Consider the following 20030-nt stretch of genomic DNA (forward strand, 5'->3'; position numbering starts at 1 on the left):
TGGTGCTGAGTAGCACCAGTTCCACAGCTTTTCAGGAACTCATGCTCATGGGTTTCCTGCACGCCCATCACACACCCAGCCCTCAGCACTTTCCCAAAGCCACACAGCAAGATGGATGCAGAGTTAAGGAGCAAATCCTGGCACTAGGTTGGAGGGGATGAATTTTTTTTCCCAGGTGGTAATCTATTTATGTCCAGAATTTGAACCCCAGCTAGCACACATGCTAGTGTAAACACTCAGAAGCATCCCCGCTCCCCATCCTGGCAGGCTGGGGCTCCCAGTCCCGACTGGGGCATGCAGCTCCACAGTGCAAAGAAAGCACATGAAACTACACCATCTTGAGTGATGCAGAGTCATGCAAGGAGGAAAACAGCCTCCTACCTGGGTCATCTTCTTCAGCAAAGGCTACGATGTGGATTCCCTCCATGTCATCCTCCTGGAAACAACAAAACTGTTACTGGTGGGCCAGGGAGGGAGGACAGAGTCCAGGTGGTTTCTGGAGATGAGAAGCAGTGGGATGCCTTCAAATGAACAGGATTATTGCAAAGAGAGGCTTGACTGGAACCCCACTGAGACACCAGAAATGGGACCTGAGGTGAGGTTTAGTCGTGGAGGTATTAGACACTGAAATGGGTAGTTTGGAAAGTGTTGCTGAAACCTTTCAGCTAAAAATGAGGTGGGCACCACCATGACAAGGGCAAGTGGGCTTCTGATGGTGTGGAGTAAAACCTTGCCTACAAAGAAGGCCAAGGGCTCTCTCTGGCATGGGAATATGGGCTCGCCCTCCACACCCAAGGCCACCTACCCTCAAAATGTGTAGTTTCCAGGGGATAGTTTCTAGAGAAACAAATAACTGCAACCATGCTCAGACCCCAAACATGGTCCTTTTGGCCCACCAAAGGAGGTTTTCTCAGAACATGAGAGGCAAGGTGGCTCACTTGGACAGCTTTTGAGAGGTCAAGGGTCTCTGCTCTAGATGAGGGTCTCTGTGAACAGTGACTGAAATTGAGTGGGAGGCTCAGTTCAGTGCTCCAATGACTAGAAGACAGAAATAACAGCCCAGTGGACTGCTTCTTTCCATGAGACATATGAGTAATGGGTAATGATATTGGCAAAGGCCAATGGTTCTGCCTGCCGGTTCATCATCCGCTTGCTATGAATGTCATCTCTGAATTATCCCACGGATCGGCTTCGCCTTCCTCACCCGCTGCCAGTCCTGGTTTCCATTTCAATTGGTTTTAATGCGAGAAAAAATTCCCATCTAAATGCTAATTTCTTTTCCCTTCTGAGCCCAGAGGTGACAAAGCCACCATCAGAAACTGAAAGGAAAAAAGAAACCCTGAAAGATTAAGTGGAAAACATTATCTTTAAAAACAATAGCGGATGGTAGGCCTTTGCTGGCGTCTTCTGGGAATATGTTTTCACTGGGGCATTCTAGGCAGATTTACTTGGGATTCAGACCACTTACAGCTGGCAAAATCTACACTGCTGCTTTTTCTCCGTATTTGCCAGCAGCATTGTCAGACAGTAAAATAATAATAAATATATATATATGCAAGATATTATTATATATATAGCTATATAATATAGCTCTATTCAGACCTTCGAGGCACCAAACAAAACTCGAGTAACCCTGTGAAGGCGTTGGGGATGTTCTGAACACACAATGAGATCAGAATCAAGGCTGTCCTCTCCTGTATTTAGGCAAGGTCTGTATTCCCAGCCTGCTGGTAAGGCAAACATCCTACCTTTGACAATTCACACTTTTCCCGAGGTTATTTTTGAATATATTCAGTATGAGAGCAAAACCACTGCATGTGAAATTTGAGTCCCACTGAAGCACCATGAAAAAAAAAACAAAACCTGGAGGTACTTCAGTGGATCTAGGAAGCTATCTTCTATAAAGAATCTATATTTCAAAACTAAATGAAAAGCTACCATGCATAAGTGACTCATAACTCCTGGCTCAGTTTTATTACCTCTCACCCTGTTGTATTAAAGACTCCCAAGGTTTTTGGTGCTTCGGAGTCCTGCAGTGTTTCATGTTACACAGCCAAGCAAAGAGACAACCAAATGCTGTTATAAATGTGCTGAACTTTTTTGGGGGAATGACTGCATCTTCCTTAGCACCTGTAAAGCACCTGTTCAGCTTTGTTTTTCAGCATTTAGGCAGGCACTTGAAGGTCCTTGATGGGCTATTAACATTGTACTCACTCACAGTAAAGTGATAATTTTTTCTACATGGTTTTTCTTTTATTTTCACCCTTTCCCTTTTCCTCAGCACCTGCAGGCCAGGAGAGTCCTCTGTAAGTGATCGGTTCCAAACTGCTGGTTAGTTCTTCACAATCATTGACTTTCAGTGTGCTCACACCATGAGAAATGCAAGCAATGCACAATTTGCTCTGTAATCTACATAAATAACTGAACTGCCTGCCGTCACTCACAGTTTGATTTGTACAACTGGTCTGGTGGAATTTCTGTGAGTCACCTGTTTGGTAAAACCTCCATCACTCACTCAGCGAGCAGGCCACTGAACTGACACCAGCACTGATGCCCCTTAGATAAGATAGAGCACCCTTGGGAAGGATGCTCTCCACAGCTCTATCACAGCCGGTACAGACGCTCTACACCTGCCTGGCACTCTTGGTTAGCTTTCCCTGTTCTCTTTGTGGAGCAAACAGGACCCAGCTCAGGTCTCCACCACTGCTGAGTGAAGCATTTGAGCATACCATTAGAACTCAGACACTGGTCCTCATAGCCAAGGCTTTCTTTCTAGAGGAAGGAGAGCAGCTTTGCAAGGAAGGAAAGATCATGTATTGCCCAGCCAGAGGCTGGAGCTTGTGAGCAGTGGTTTCTTGTTGGGAGCTGGCAGGGGACGTGAGGCTTCCTGCCGTGTGTGCTTACCCATGTCTCAAACATGTCCTCGGGACGCAGCTTCCGCAAAGTGGCCCTGGAAGACAGAAACGCTCTTTGAGGACACATCCAGCACTGTCACGCATGATCCTGCTGGTGTCATGGAAAAGGTCACCGTGGCACGTTTGGCTGGTGGCTGGAGTCAGCGCCATTGGCCACCACATTTTGAATGCAAAAGCATAGGGGCACAGTAGGTCAACTCATGCTTTTATTTATGGTGACAAACCCTGCCCTTGTCCCCCTTGTCCCCACTGGAGTCACTGCAGGTGGTATTTGTGCTTGGGAAGATGACACACCTCTGTGCTGGGCTACACTGGTGAATTAGTCCCACACATGGCAGATTGTTCTGACCGTGCTGAGAGCACAAGCTGAGGCATTCACTTGTGTGTGGCAGCTGGTCACGTTCTTTTTTCCTACTGGGCTTTGTTCCTCTTCCCTCCTGGTTTTATCCCAGCATAATTACACCACAAAAATCATTCCATACTCTGCTGAAGCGCAGAAAATAGAATAACCTCTGGCAAGAGAATTTAAACCATAAGGCTGGTCAAAGCAAATTTTTTTAGTAGTTCAAACAGGACAAAAAATAAAATTAATATTAAATGTTTTCAGACACATCCATAGCAGGAAGCCTGTCAGAGTACCTGGCAGGCTAAGAGGTGACTGGGGTGTTAAAGCAGCACCCAAGGAACACAAGACCATAGCAGACAAGCACAAGTAATCCTTTGCACCTCTACTCACTCCAGCATCAAGTGTTGAGGGAGACTCTCCCAGCAGAACACGTCTCCCTGGCTGACAAGCCCCAGGGGCTGTTGCAAAGAGAAGTGTTGGCTGATGAAGTCCTAAAACAGATTGGTAAAAGGAGTAGAAACACGTTTCCAGGACAAGGTGTCATCAATGAGATGCATGACCTGTTGCTTTGGTTTGCCTCACTATCAGAACGGTGGAGAAAAAGGAACATTTTTTAGAGATTCCTAAAGAGCCTGCAGAGGCATATATCTGAAAGGGTGACTTCCTTGTGGACATGATGCTACCAGAAAGAGTTAACAGACATTTGAAGGAATATGATATGATAGGCAAGAGACACATGGCCTTTAGGAGGAAAATCATGGCCATGGATCTGCTGGAGTTCCCAGAACAAGTCAACAAGTGGACAAAGTTATGCTGTTTAGTGCAGTGAACTGCCTTCAGAGGACCGCTGGACAAGATGCATTACCAAAGGCTCTCAAAGAAACTAAGCTACAGTTAGATCAGAGGAGGCGTCCTCCTGTGGATTAATGACATTTGAAGATAAAGGGGAGAGATGAATGATCAGTTTTCATAACAGAGGGAATTAACCAATTAAGATTCATAGCATATGCTTTGGCATGATCATATGCATAACATATTCTCACATAGAGAGTGTGGCAGCATTTGCTTATCATATCCAGTTCTTCAGATAGCCAACACCAGAACTGACTATGAGGAGATACAGAGGGATCTCCTGAGACTGGAGTGTCTGCATGATAGATAGACATATATGAAATAACTCACTTGCAGGAAAACAACCCTGATTATACAGGTGCAACAATGGATCCTAAATTATTTATAATTAATTATTGGCTCTCAGGAAAGGGGACCAGGTGTCACAAATTAAGAAAGCATCAGCTCCAAAGGCAAGAGGCAAAAAGTAAGTTACAAACAGTTAGGAGATAACTAAAGAGTAAAACATTGTAGTGACAATGGACACCTACCTACACTAAGCACCTCCACAGTGAATGGATTTGTGGTTCGGGTCATACCATCACAGAAATTATATGGGAGAACTGAAAAAGGGACATGGAAACACGGCGGTGGTGAATGAAAGTATGGAATGACCTCTCTTCAGTGGAGGCTAAATAGATGAGAACTCTTTATCTTGTAAAAGAGGTGAATGAAGAGGATATTGTCAGGACGTCTAAAAAAGTGGGAGTGGTAAAAAACCAAAAAAGTGAAACAGAATGGCTAGTCATTGTTCCTCTTAACACAAGAGCTAGCAGGCATACAGGGAAATTGTTAGGTAACGGGTATAAACTGAACAAATAAAAATGCTCTTTCGATGTAATGCATAATTCAGCCACAGAACTCAGTACAATTGGATACTTTCAGTATCGAAATAGAAATAAGGTAAAAAATGCCTGTAGAAATTGAAGAAATAGTCACTAAGCACAAGATCAGGGATACAGTTTTTGATGCAGTGAGTCTACTTGTTGGTAATTGTCAGAAACGGGAGATTGTATCAGGTGAATGTGCACTATGAACTTGTATCTGGCTTTCAAGATGTTTTTCCTAGCCATTCTCTGGGGGCATCTCTTAGATAAAGAAAATTCAGTGAGAAAGATTTGATCACACCCACGTGTACTGATTGCTGCAGAGTGACTCAAGATTTACTCTGGTTACTCCCCGATGCTGGAAGGAACAGAGTAAGACGGAGCAGAATTCAGCTTCATGTTGCTATACAATTACAGAGAATGGGGTAGGGATTCCACCCCCACGATTTTGCATGTGAAACGGGCATAAACCCAGAGACCCCCTGCTGCAGGCAGAGGAACTACTGCGTAATTTGTATTTGTTCAGCCGAGAACAAAAATCTGGGCTGAGAGCTTGGAGTCACGGCACCTGGCCACCATCCCCAGCTGGACGCTGATCTGCTGGTTGACCTTGGAGGAGTCACCCCACTGTGCTGAACACCAGGTTCCTGACCTGCTCGGGAGAGGGTGGACTTTCCCACCACTGCCTGCAGCTGCGCAGGGAAGCATCAGCCAGGGGGCTGCCTATGCCTATGCTGCAGCTCCCATCTCATGGCTGCACTGAAAGCTCAGCAAATCCCAATTCCTGTGCAGGGCTGGAGGAAGAGGTGGTGAAGCCTGCCTGGGCACAGCAGCGCGGAGCCCTTCTTGGAAAGGCTGTTTCAAGCATGCTGAAGAGCCTGGGTGTTTCTGGGCACTGGGAACTTCATATGAGAATCAGAATAGTTTGGGTTGGAAGGGACTTTCAAAGGTCATCTAGTGCAACTGGCCTGCAATGAGCAGGGACATCTTGAACTAGATCAGGTTAGAGTACCCACAGCTTCTCTGGACAACCTAGTCCAGTGTTTTACCACCCTCATTGTAAAAAATTTCTTCCTCATGTCTAGCTTGAATCTCCCCTCTTTTAATTTAAAACCATTACCCCTTGTCCTATCATAACAGGCCCAGCTAAAAAGTCTGTCCCCATCTTTCTTATGGGCCCCTTTTAAGTACTGAAAGGATGCAATGAGGTTTCCCCAGAGCCTTCTCCAGGCTGAACAACCCAACTCTCTCAGCCTGTCTTTAGAGCAGAGGTGCTCCAGCCCTCTGTTCATCTTTGTGGCCTCTTCTGTTCCCTCTCCAACAGTTCCACATCTTTCCTGTGCTGTACTTTCCCCAGTGATGTGACAGAGCTCCTTCTTGGCGATGGAGAGGTGACAGTGGGGCTTTGTACCTTAGCAGAGGGACAGCCCATGCCTGCTGCCTGGAGTGAAGTGATAAAGCCTACTGTGTAAGGGGGAGAAGGTGAGTGGTCCTCTACACCTTCCTGCACAGGAGAAGATCCTACCAAGTTGTCTACAGGGATGGAGCACATGGCAGGTGCTGAGGTCTCTTCATTTTTCGCTACAGGCCTGATCATCTCCTTGTCTGACTAATTCCACTTTCAGCCTTTAGCTTTAGGTCCTTTACTGGCAACAAGGCAGAAAGAAACATTTCTGCTCCAAGAGACTCAGAATTAACACATAACTGTTGCTCCAAGGTTTTTTCCCTGCCAGGGCAGCACCTTGACAGGTTTGGGATTTCAGGCATCCAACTTCATGAGACTCCTTTCAATTCCCTTCTGAGCCTCGGCACTTGCAAAATAAATGGTCCAACCCTTCCCTCCTACTGAGCACCACATAGCATCTTGAAATATGTAAGACTTAAGGGGCTTCCACTGCAATTTTGTGCTGTTGGAGAGCTTGCCTTATTAGGCTAGCATTTAGCTGACTGTTTAATCAGCCTTCTGATGCTGGTGCATTACAGCAAGAGCTTGGGGAAAAAAGGTGGAAAAAACTGAGATCGGGAAGTCCAGGAGGTCAGCAAAGTGACCTGTGAGTACATGGGAGATAGAGGACTCCTTCATATTTCAGAAAAAGCAGAGATCTGTTTCTAAGACTGGTGACCCTGCTGATTCTAGAGGTGATCTCTCTCTAAACCATCTTTGTGTGAACAGAAACCTCCAGCTCAGCCTGATTTGTGGTCCCCTAACAGTATCAATGGCTCTGCTTTTCTTGAACTCTTTTCTGGTCCCTTGAATGCCTGCTGGGATATGCAGCTGCAGAAGCAGCAGATAGCCTGTGTGACAATCCTGTGCTGTATTTTTAAGGGTGTAAAAATACAGCACTTCATAGGTAGTTGTGTCCTTACATTTACCCCTATGCTTTTACAGGGGATCAGCCTTTCCAGATGCTTCCAGACTGTTGGTGGCCAAGTCGCTGAACAACTGGGCAATAAACCTGGTTGCAAAAAGCACAGAGCATCCATAGCTCCTGCTGAGTTGATCAAACATTGCAGGTGCTCAGCGCTGTTGCCACATGAGGCCCAAAACAGCCATAGCAGCAGTGGATTCCTCTCTGTGCTCCTGGTCAGCAGGATCTTCTTAGCCCATCACAGTTCCTCCATGCTTGGTCTGAGCTCAGAGGCTGCGTATAGATGTATCTGACATCAGGAGAGAGACATACCCATTAAGTGAGGCTGTTTTGGGGAAGGAGGGAACTGAACAGAATTTAGATTCGGCTTGAGAGGCCTTGGAGAGGATCATCTCCTGTACAGACCTAAAATAAAAGCATGGGCAAGTAGAGTAAGGTTTCTGCCCTCCGGTGCCTGCAAGCCTCCCTGCTCTTTGAGGGAGGACTAACCAGGGAAAAGGAGAGGGGAAGCTGGTGGTTGGCTTTGGTTGTTGCACAGATACTTCCACCTCTGGAAGGAGGAAAAAACCAGTCAAAATCTCAAACCTGGATCAGGAAATTGCCAAAAAAGTGGTCGTTGTACTGATTGTTACTGACAGGGATGCCCTAGAGGGACATTCTTGCAATGAAAGACACCTTTACCTACTTCCTATGGCCAGGACCATCCTGTTCATTACGTACCTTTTGTGCTCCATCACAAATTCAACTAGCTCCTCTTCTGTGTAAGGCTTGTCAGGGATGTGAACAGGCTCATCCATAAATGGTTCATAGAAGTCCACCTCATTCATTTTCAGACCTAGCTTCTTGGCAACCTGTTGCAGTGCAGATGGTCAGAGGTGAGTGAGCCTGACATGCTTTTTTGCCCACCCAGAGTCTCTCCCGGTGGCAGAGCTGAGATCAAGTTGCTTGCTCTCTTTGAGAGTATGCACTCTTAGGAGTGACCAACAAAATATGAATGCATCTTTCCTTGGTTAGAAAACCACTGATGCTCTCTAGACTACTGGTCTCAAGTGCTGGGACAGAGCAAGGCCAGAGTCAAGGTCCCACAAGCCTAATGGTTTCCAAACCAAGATCAGAACCTGCCTCCATGCTGTGTAAATGGCTTTTTGTCTTGTGACAGACCAAATCCAAATGTGAACACCAATATCACAAATTACAGAAACAATGAAAATGAGAAGCTGGAGCCAGATATTAAATCTGGAAACATTCTGGGCTTCTGGAAAATTAGTGGTGAAATATGTGAGCTCCCACAGTGAGATGTGTGCATGCTTACCCCTTTGTCAAAGGTAGCAAAGAACTTAATGTATGGCTGGAAGTGTTCAGCAGCTTCTTCAAATGCCTTGTAATCTGGAAGGAGAAAAAGGGAATGAAAAAGAGATTTCACAGACAGCTGCTCCTGTCTGATCAGCACAGAAGACACCAGGGAAGAACAAATATAAATTATTGCAAAATACCTCAGATGACAGCACTGTGTTTCTTCCACACTTCCAGGCTTTAAAAGCAAGGACCATTTCATATTACAGAATCATAGAATAGTTTGAGTTGGAAGGAACCTTCAAAGCTCATCCAGTCCAACCCCCCCGCCATGAACAGGGACATCTGCAACTAGATCAGGTTGCTCAGAGCCATGTCCAGCCTGGCCTTGAATGTCTCCAGGGATGGCGCATCTACTGCATCTCTGGGCAATGTGTTCCAGTGTTTCACCGCCCAGATTGTAAAAAATTTCTTCCTCATGTTGAGCCTGAATATCCCCTCCTTTAGTTTAAAACCATTACCCCTTGCCCTGTCATAACATGCCCTTCTGAAAAGTCTCTCCCCATCTTTCTTATGGGTTGCTTTTATTAATAAGTATTGAAAGACCACAATAAGGTCTCCCTGGAGCTTTCTCTTCTCCAGGCTGAACAACCCCAACTCTCTCAGCCTGTCCTCACAGCAGAGCTGTTCCAGCCCTCTGATCATTTTTGTGTCCTCCTCTTGCGCCTCCCTAACAGGTCCATGTCTTTCCCATACTGAGGGCTTCAGAACTGGATGCAGAACTCCAGGCGGTGTCTCACCAGAGTGGAGTAGAGGAGTGAGCAGGACACACGTTGTGCAGCCCCACAGCACTCAGGAAAATTACAGATCCTGGCATACCATGCTTAACTGGGGCTGAAATCAGCAGCATTGCAAAGCAGGTCTGGGGGTTACAACTCCAACCTGTTGATAAGGCTGTTTGCAGTTACCCTCTGGCAAAGGCAGTAATTCAGCCTGCAAAATACATGGAGTTGCGCCAACATTAATTATTGCTGCCATTCCCTAAATATTCACCAAGCATGATTAGCCACACTCCTGCTGCAGGAGGAGGGGGCAGGAGCGAGGGACATTTTTACCATTACTGCTATCAGGTCCTCAACTGCATTCAGTAAGGCTGCTCTCAGCCTGGAGGAAGCTGTTTGCAACCGGTATTTCCCACCTTTCTTCCAAACACTTGTTACTGAACAGCGTAAGAGACACAACCCTGCCTGAGGTGCCCTGCAAACTGTTTTGAACCGGTGAGAAAACTGAAGGGAGAGATGGATGGCTGTTGTGGTGCAGCAGACCTGGTGATACATTGCTTGTTCAGGTAGGAATACCTGTCTTTTTGCTAAAGCCAAGCTTTGCAAACATGGAGTGCACACTGCCAGCACTGCCCAGTGAGCAGGGGGAGTGCTTGGGCCTGGCAGATGAGCCCACTGGTGCTGCTGAGGAGGAAATTGCGTGAGGGTTTTTCAAGGTTCATGGAAGCTGATGGTTTTGCTCACAATGATCCCCAAGCTGCACATCCCTTAGGGCACAGGACCAGCCTCTTCTCAGTCTTGGGGTCCAAGGAGGAGAAGCAGGTCAGTGCCTGTGCTGGGCTGCCCTAAGGCATCCTGCTTACTGCTGCTTCATGTTTGCCAAGAAAGTATTCAATGTGTTTCCCTCTCTTTATTCCCCTCTCCCTTTTTGTTTAACTATTTGGGCTCACTGCTCATAAGAGGTGGAGCTTTGCTCCCTTTACCTGCTTACCAAGTATAACTGTAACCTCAGCTGGTTTTGGGTGAGGTAGATTTACTTCACTTCAGGAGATACTGGATTATCACCCCCTTCTGCCAGCAGGCACCTTGCAGAAGGGTCACTGCTGTTGGTGTAGGAACAGGCTCATGCATAGCAACACCAGAAACTCTCCTGCAACCCCACCTCATGCTCCAGCAACTTTGGCACTGTTACAGCTTGCCATATACCCCTACCACCCTTCATGTTCACGTACAAGAACATGTAGAACATCTGACCCCAGCACCCCCAGCCAGGCTCCAAGCCCCATGACAAACATATTCATCTTACGTTCAGAGTCTTCTCCTTTGAAGTAGCCGATGAGTTTGATTTCCTCATCAATTTGGTCGAAGGCCTGAAGCTCTAGCTTGCTGTTTATGATCTCCACTGGGTCTTCTAGCAGCTGCCATGACAAACGCATTTGATAATGCAACAGTTTGCAGTACCAACCTGTGCCTGGCGGTGTGTGTCACTAGCAGTCTAAGTTAGGAGAAAGAGGTCACCCAGTTCCTCTGCTGCTGGAAACTCTACTTAGTGCTCTCTGCCTTAATGTGAGGAACCAAGAGATGCAGGTCACCTTCAGAAGGAGCTGTTAGTAGTATCACTGCAGAGTTTGAAGCATCAAGAGGGGAGCTGCAAGAAGCCTGGGTAACCCAAATGGATGCTGAAGAACCTGCTCTGCTGAGTGACAAGGGGTAACAATTGGAGCCGGATTTAGTGAGGCTGAGAAAAAGGGAGAGCATTTGAAAGCAACTAATATGGGGACTGAACTTCTGTGAATGATGGATGGTTTTGTTTCCAAATGCCATTTGCTGGAAGAGGTCATTGCAAAGAACTTGCTTTTGGATAACATTTAAACCGGCACACTAAAGTGTGGCCAAACAGTGTTTTGGAGCAGTGGAAAGTCTGGATGTGAATTTTCCTGGCTGATTCTCCCATGCAGAGTTCTTTGGCCCTTCTGCTTCAGTCTGTCATTAAGCCCAAACTTAATCTCTGTTTTCTTCACTAGCTGCTGCTGGTGATAATATTTGGTCTGGGTATTTTGCCTAGTTAAGACTGATGTAAATCAGGTATGGTTCCACTAGGAAAAAAAAAAAAAAAAGCAGGCAGGCCACTCTACAGCCTAGAGAGGAGTAGAGGTCTCTGGATTTGTTTTCCTTTGAGATGAGGCTGCTGAGGCACCACAGATGTGTTTGTTTTTATTTCCCTGTTTTGCTGGGTATTTTCCCTCTTGAGTGGAAAACACACAAAGAGAAATCCTTGCTCTTTTCCTTTGTTCACAGAACATGATATTTTCAGTGGCACACCACAAAACACAGCAAACAAAGCCTCACAAAATGTCTTTTGCTGCTCCCCTTGCGAGTGACGCTCCATCGTGTGGTTACGCCTCCGCCGCCTCCAGAGCAGCTTGTGCAGGTCCCTGCTTCCACAAGCCGTGGCAACCAGGGTTCCCAACACTGCAGGGTTGCAGCAAAGCCCTGCCCTGCCTGTGGCCTTCTGCAGTTGGGTAGATGCCCATTTCTGTCCCCGAAGCCACTCACATGTGTTTTGGCCGCAAAACCTAATGCACGCAGCCACAGACATTGCCGTAGGGAAGATAAGATCCTAGGTAGCTGTTTCTGTTCCCCGGTTGTGCCTCTCCCCACCAGCACTCCTGCACCTCAGGTGACTATTTAGGCAATTTGCCACCCTGGGGAACAAACCCTGCCGGCTCTGCTGCTTGCCTCGCCTCCCTTATCTGTGTTTTTGCACGGCTGCTCATAAAGTGAGCCTCATTTCAAAGGAAAACCGTGCTGCTGCAAAAGGTTTTTCCTACAAATCAAAGACCATGTTTTTGGACTGTTGCCTCTTCTAGGAATAAAGTGTAAAGAAAGAGTAGTGCAAAATGTTGATGAGGGAGTCGGCATCTCTTTTGCATTTAGGCACAAAGCTGAGTATATAGTTGTACCCATGCACAGAATGACCTGAGAGCACAAAGACCTAGCGCCTTGATCTTCTCTAACTCATGGCAGTGCAATTCGGTAAGTTCACTAAAGAATCAGTAGTAGTCTATATTTTTTGTGTGCTTGTGTCTAGAAATGGGCAAATAGTTTGCAGCATATGGACTGCGCTCTTTTTAGTTGCTCTATGAGAATGCTACTTCTTGGAATTTATTTGAAAATAATCCTTCCTTTTGACAAAAAAAACAAAACAAAACAAAACCAAAAAACAGTGAAAAGTTTTGCAAATTGCAGTGTTTGCATGCCAGCTTGCTGAGGTGAGTGACTAGCAGTTAATTATGTGGGATTATTGCTTGCTTCCAATCAAATACTCCATAAACAGGAAAAAGAGGAAAACATCTTAAGATAAAAGTGGCTGGGGACATAGAAAGGTATGTGCGTTCCTGGGAACTCATGGTCAGACAAGTATTTGGGAAGCTGTAAAATATCATCTCTACTAATGTGCAGCAAACAGGGATGGAATTTCAAATAAAGATAAAGCCATGTTTTTTAGCAAAGTGAGTATTTACAAGGTCTTCCCTGAGAGGCTTTATCTAGCTCTCAGCTTATCTGTGCTTACATCCAACAGGAATTCCACCAAGACATCTGTGGCCAGTTCCCCATCAAATTCAATCAGCCGCTCCTCCTTAAAGACGTAGAGACTTCCCTCTTCAACCAAGCCTGAAAGAAAGAGGCAGGAAACAAAATGTGTCTAACATGTCACTAAAAGCATTTTTACTAGAGAGTATCTTGTTTGTTACTCTAGCAGCACCTCCCGGGAAAACACAATTGTCAGTTCACTGTGTTGGTCCCATTAGAAACAAACTCATTAATCTCCTGACTGATGTTTCACGTCACAAAGGACAAACCTCAGCCAGAATTTGTGCTAGCTCCTTTCCAAATGCTGAACTTTTTCATTTAGGTCACAGTTTGGCCTCAAGTGGAATAATTCTGTACCAGGAGCTTGTTTTAGCTCTGACCGATAATCCCAAATTTGAACATCCTAACACTAGAAGGAAAATGGACTTTGATGTGGGCTGTGCTCTCTGCCTGGAGAAGACTGAACTATGTGAACATAAACAGTAAGCTGGAAGCCAAAGGGAGCTTCAAACTCTCTGCAGCTTAGCTAAGCTTGACAAAAGAAGTTAGAAACCTATGGTAGAGATGCCACAGGTGACAGGCTGGCAGTTCGAAATGATATGTCACTGGACTGATGACTGTTTGCCACGGTATCTTGATGGAGGGTCCAATATCACCAGCAATAAGCTCCTGCAATGCATGACGGCAGGGTACCATGGGTGAAGATACTTGGTAGTTTGTCCTTCTTGGAGAGGAAGAAGCTCCCAGTTTTAGTTTAGCTTCCACCAGCACACCTAGTCTCTAATTTAGGAAATAAAATTACAGTCCAGTATGCTTAAACAATCTCTGACCTTAAGTCTACAGGTACATTTATATGCTGTTGTATTTACGTGCCATAGTATTTCCATATGGCTTTGTGGGCTAAAATATAAAGGAATCATCAGTTGCTGGAAGGCAGCTCTTTCCAGGGGTGGGAAGCAGCCTTTCAACTTTGCAGAGTGCTTGCTCTTCTGCTCTGGGGAGCAAGTCAGGGAGGGTTGGCACCTGGCTGTCAGACTATTGCAAGGCTGTGGCTTCCTGATTAGTGACTGGGGTCACTCTGCCATGGGACCAGTGACATCTGGGGGCCTATGTGATGTCCCTGTAGGTTTTGGTTCTGTGCCACTGAGTTAGACCTGTCTCTGTGCAGGAAGAGCATGGAGTTACTCTATGGCACCTATCTACAGTTTCTACTCAGCAAGCTGTGAGCTTCCACCCTGTGATCACCACAGCATGAACTGGCTTTCTTTTTCACTTGGTTTGGTTTTGTTTTGGCACTTTCAGCCAAGAAGCTTTTTGCTGGAAGGGTGTTGGCTCACCTCTCCCATCCTTGCCACCCAGCTTCCACTTGATCTTGCCCATGTTAGTGGGCAGGTGGTTAGTGTGCAATTACCACCATCACCCTCCCCATCCTGGTGACAAGGATTTGGCTGTTCTCCATGGGGCTTGCTGTTGGACATCACTCTAACACCCTCTCTGAGCTATTCCAGAGACATGGGACTCACCTAACTTTTTAGCAAGTTTGGCATCCTTCTTGGAGTCCACCATCCCAAAGCCGATGCTTCTGGGCTCCAACACCTGAGCTGCCAGCTGTGGGAGGAACCAGAGAACCCAGCGTTAGCAGCATTAACACTACAGGGTAGCTGGCATGGCACAACAGACACAAGTGACCCATTTTCTGCTTTCGGAGAGCACCAATAGGTGAGATTTGTCACATGCTGCCTCCCAGCTGACATAACGCTGCCTGGAGGTCACAAGGGTTGGGTTTCTTCCCACTGTGTCGCAGCACCAAGTTTGCTGGTGATAACATGTGCTGTTATCTGCTGTTTGACACACAGGCATTGGGAGAGGGGTCTCGACCGAATCGGGGACACCAAAGCAGTGAGCATGGCTGGAAGAAAGACCTGTGCCACCGACACAAAGCAAAAATTGTCTCCTCTGTTGTGCCTCGTGACCTCCTGTGGGAGAGTGTTACATGTGGGCACCATGGACATTTTAAGTCTGGAAGTGCTTGGTGCCAGGAGGCAGTGGCCGCAAACTGAAGGGGATGCAGGGCACTACAGTATCATGTTTCCTTCATACATGCAATGGGCTGACCAAAGCAGGCTCCCAGCAAAAAAAAAACAAACAGAAGGACTCCAGGCTTTGCAAAAGCGGCCACTTCTCCTATAAAATGCTTTAATTCATGTCTCCAGTCCAGGCTTCAGTCACCTCTCCTTTTTCTTGTCCCCTCTTTTCCCTAAAGAAATGGGTCTAATCCCAGCCGTGCTCACATTTGTCTCCTCGCAGCTTCACAAAATCACTGCCTCCCATTCCCACCATTTTTGACGAAGGGGCCTCTTGAAGATATCAAGTTCCTGCCTGTTTTGTGAAAATAGATATGTGAGGAAAGGAGAGACACTCTGCAAGTTCCCCGTCGTGCAAGCAGCCCTGGGTGAGACCCTGTGAATTCCAGATGGACTCCGTAGAGATGCAGTGACCATGGAAAATGAGCCCACTTACTGACCAGATGACTGACTTAGCCCCACCACAAATACACCAGAGACCCTACAAGGTGGTAATGATGCTGTGAGACCACCAAGCAGCTGTAAGAGCCCCTTCTTCCTCCTTCTTCCTCTCTGCTCTTGGAATGCTTCTCATGCTGATGGTCTTCTCACTGTCCCCCCTCCCAACTCTGCCAAATGAAGTGGGGGCAGCACAATGCAGACAAGGAGTTTGGGGCCTCCAAGACAAGAATGTCCCTATTAGGGCACAGCTGCCTGTGCTTGATGATGAGAGGCTGGAGAAGGGCAGAAGAAAAGCCGTGGCCACAGAGATGGCGGGCTGATTTATGAGGAACACCCTCCCCCAGGACCTGTTTTGGCACCCTCCCCCAGCCTCAAAGCTGGTTTGAATGTCACCCAGCAGCACTGCCCCCACGGCCATGCAGCCCCTTCACTCCCCTGCTATAAATAGCCTCCTCCTGTGCCTGGCTCCTGCAAGAGCCAGCAGCGATTAAAGGCATTGGAGAGCACAAGCCATGGGGCAGCCCCCTCACCTGCACCCTGGGGTGTCATGGGGCAGGCCAGCTTCCCACACTGGCAGTGTCCAGCCCTTCCCCAAAATCCTGGAGGAGATAGCAGGCACCCTGGTGAGGTCTCAGGGGCCTTGTTTGGGTGAAGGGAAATGATGGAGAACAAGGTTGTCTTCTCCCTTCCACCAAATATGTGTCCCCAGGCCTGTTTGGAAGCCCTCCAGAAGGACATATTCTCCACCAGCCATTGTGGCATCACTGCAGCCTTAATCCTCCTGCAGCTACCTGGCTTATTGTCTTTGGGGAGAAATGCCATCATGTGAGGCAAAAGGGGTGCCCTGTGTTGTGCAAGAAATATGTGGTCTTTCTGCTCTTTCCTTGCTCTCTGCCAGTGCTTTGAAATTAAGGTGAAGTTGCACGTTCAGGGCTTGTGCTTACAGGGCACACTGCCTGAACAGGGCAGAGAACTTGTCTGTGATTGCACATCCATTGATAAAGCATCTGAGCTTTTGTCTGACTGGTCTGGCATCCCATCTCCTGGCTCAGCTCATGGCCATCCATGTTAGAGCACCTGAGAGCAGCTGGTACCTGATAACACAAAGAGAGATAGACAACTCTTGTGAGCTCCCTAGACATCTGCAAGCAGGTGGTAGCGGGAGATGTTGTTTTTCTCTTTCCAGTTATGGAGATCTGCCTTTATGGGACAAAGGGACAGAGCCTGCGGGATCATCATCTTTAGGGAACATTGTCAGCAATTTCCTGCCCTGAGGAAATTGTATAGAGCAGCAAGAGGTTTCTCAGAGTCAACACTGAGACTCTGGTTCTGGTAAGACACAGAAAGCCCAAGTGAAAAAGGCTGTCCAGACATGTCTGGTCCAGTCCATACTTGATCTTGCTACTTCCTTACAACTATGTTAGCCATGTGCCAGACAAAGTCAAGGCAGTTTAAGCCCAATAGTTCTTGACTCCTACTCACAGGAGGTGGTTAGAGTTTCTTGGGGGTGTTTGAAGAAGCTCAGAAATGTGCTTTCATCGTGTGAGGTTGCAACACCTGCTGCAGACAAGTAGTTGGGCATGAGCAGAGGTGTTTACAAGAGAGGAAATGTTGATCAGGAGTAATATGTGTCAGTATGCAGTGTAGGCAAGGTAGCTCTTTGTGGGGGCTGTGGGTGCAGCCATATAGCTGTGAGCATGGGAGCTTGCTGGGAAAGAGCAAACGTGTCTAGAAAATGTGGGTGAAGGGATGAAAGCCTCTTTGTATGAAACTGTGGGAGTGTGCACTTCATTAGGGCTCAGTATGTGACTTTCAAGCTAATGAGATAATGAGGTGAGTGGTGCAGCCTATGCCCATCTGCAGAGCACTGGAGTCCTGCACCAGAGAAATCTTTATGCAACATGAAACTTTCGGGAGCTCTTTCCACTGTGTCAGCATCCGGAGGCAGGAGATCTTTCCAGGGTATCAGTACCTATGGTGGCTTTTTCTAGTGGAGCTGTGCAGGGGCTAGACATCGCTCCTGCATGCGCTTTCCCTGCTTTCCACTGTAGCAGGTCAGTCTGATCAGTGCTTAGATGAGGATGTATTCCCACACGTATATTTGAACCCTATAAGGCAGCAAAATACAGAGTATGCCAGAGGCACAGCAGCTTGGCTAGTTGCCCCCTGCTCATTACAGTATCAAGCATTTATATATCCCCTTACAGTATTTTCTGATTCCATAATACTAGTGGGATTTGAATGCAGATAATGTTTCTAATCTTGACAATCCTCTTGGCTCAGGACATTGGGACAGAGGCAGCTGTAATGTAAGAACGCAGCCCCTCCTCCTCCCTCTCCTCCTCCTCCTTTCAAATTTGTGTTGCTTGAAGTCTTGGCCGGCCAGAGCCATTGCCTTTGTGTCAGCCTCTATAGTGAGTAATTTAGCTTCAACAGCTGCATGGAGGGGTGAAACTTCCCTGAAAGAACTGGACCTAACTGGTCATGCAGTCCCTGAGGTATAGCAGGATCTTTGGGCAGGCAGAGCTGGCTGAGAGCATGAGCAAAGATCCTGGTAGCTTGTAACCTCATATCCCATGCACGGTTTGCAGCCTTCCTCTCCCATGCACGAAGACTTTGCAGTGCATGCTTACTAGCCACAAGATCACAGGCTGTGTCTCGTGCAGCCTTGGGAAAAGGAGGTGTGAGTCTGGGGGCACTTCTTTTTTCTTCCGCTTCCCTCAAGTAATAGCCATACTTGAATTTGGGTGAGCGTGAGGATATGCATGGCCCTCTGGGATGTGTGAGAGGTGCCAGCCCAAAGTCAAGCTTAAGTACCACCATGTAAGCAAGAACCACCTCATCTTGGCTGGTGTCAATAGTTACAGGCAATCTGAATAATGGGGATGGAAATAAACAACTCCCCGCCAGAACATCTCACCTTCACACCCACCACACCTATCTGAACCTGGGTGTGATGTTGGGAAATTTTGAGAGATTTAAGAAGACTCACAGGGTCATTCTGAAATTGTAGGTTATAGAGCAGCATAAGTGTCACCATTTCACTCCTATTCCAACTGCTCAGATTCGGCTCAGGGCGCTGGGAACTTTTGAGTCTCTGTGAGAGCCATAATGAGCAAACTTCTCTTAAGCATGGGGAACTTTCTGTTTTCCTAGCTGGCAGTGGTGGAAGAACAAAGCTCAAGAAATGCAAGGAGAAGAGCAACAGAAGATTATGAGGAAATGTCCCTCAAGAAATGCCACCTTCTTTACACTTCTTCACTGTTTCTCTCCAAGTCTGTCTAAAGCCGCAGTTTATGTTGCTGGTCAGAACTTGGTTGATGCAATGACGATGAATATATATCTCAAAACATTAGGTTTTTATTTTCAGAAGCAACAGAAGGAGATGGTAAAAGTCTAGGGTATTTCCCCAAAAGCTCTGAATCCTTATGCAGGACTCATGTGTTCCTGCTATGGTTGGCTTTGCTGTTGTTCAAGCTGGTGGGCAGTTTGTTGGAGAGCAGAGGGATATCTGTCCTTCCTAATACTGTGCTGCCTCCTCTAGCATCCCCTTGCATACCCCACCAACAACATTTTGGGTTCTCGAATAATTCATGCTGGTGGATTAGGAGTTCTGAAGCGTTATGGTGGTCAAAGAGAAGGGGCAGAAGACTGCTGAGCAGCTATCACTAGAAAAACCACCCTCCTGGCAGTGGGGCCAGGGGGGAGTGTATTGATCCCACCTTCATGCCCTTTTCTACCACCTGAGCTGCCCAGAGAGGCTGTTTACAGCTGAACCTGCCATCTCAGGGGGTCACTACTCCTTGGACTAAAAGGCAAGTCCCCAAATATGGAACATGTAAAGGTCACTCCCACAGAGGTGGCTTTCGCAGGTAACGCTTCCAAGAACACCGCTCCAGGGCTTTAACTGCCACACAGCCACTCAGCTCAGTCAAACAAATGCTGTGCTCTTTGGCTGCCTCCCTAAAGGTTTCACATAGTTTGTATTTTTATCCGCATCAGGCATCCCTAATTTTAGCGAGCTGTAAGCTAAAGCTCAGCCTCCCCAGCCATGAGCTAACCAGGGCCGGTGCCCGTGCCACTGAGCACCCAGGGGTGCAGGGGCCACCTGCTGCTGTTCCTGGCCAGTCCCTGCTGGCCCTGCATCACAGATGTTTTGCCAACTCAGCTGGGCAGCTTGCATGGCAAGGACAGCCCAGGCAAGCATGCGTGCGTGTGTGCATGTGCTGACCCAGGCTGTGGGGTCTGGGATGGTGCCCGGGGGCCACCCTGCTAAGCTCCTCTTCGACAAAACAGAGACCAGAGGCACAATTTGGGGGCTGTCCTCAACAAAAGTGAGGCTACTGCAGCCTTGTTGTCTTTCTGGACTCAGAGAGGCTGCTTTGAAAGCAAAGGCTGGGTGCTGCTATGAAGCCCATGCAGGATGCAAGCTGGCTCCTTTCAGTTGGTGCTGGAGGAGGGAAGCATGCATGATATTTAGCTTGTTCA

The 20030-nt window shown here is 47.3% G+C and overlaps 1 protein-coding gene across 1 annotated transcript in view; it reads right to left on the bottom strand.

Annotated features, from left to right (window-relative positions):
* Positions 1–20030, bottom strand: part of CASQ2 (calsequestrin 2) — a 34348-nt gene that overhangs the window by 6555 nt on the left and 7763 nt on the right. Inside the window, exons 2-8 of the mRNA XM_065829199.2 lie at positions 14541–14625; positions 12998–13098; positions 10730–10841; positions 8661–8734; positions 8069–8199; positions 2905–2950; positions 382–436 (exon numbers count right to left, since the gene is read on the bottom strand). Of these exons, the coding sequence (XP_065685271.1) occupies positions 382–436; positions 2905–2950; positions 8069–8199; positions 8661–8734; positions 10730–10841; positions 12998–13098; positions 14541–14625 (604 nt within the window). The remainder of the gene's footprint in view (positions 1–381; positions 437–2904; positions 2951–8068; positions 8200–8660; positions 8735–10729; positions 10842–12997; positions 13099–14540; positions 14626–20030) is intronic.

This window comes from Patagioenas fasciata, chromosome 1, assembly GCF_037038585.1.
Source record: "Patagioenas fasciata isolate bPatFas1 chromosome 1, bPatFas1.hap1, whole genome shotgun sequence".
NCBI classification, from domain to species: Eukaryota; Metazoa; Chordata; class Aves; order Columbiformes; family Columbidae; genus Patagioenas; species Patagioenas fasciata.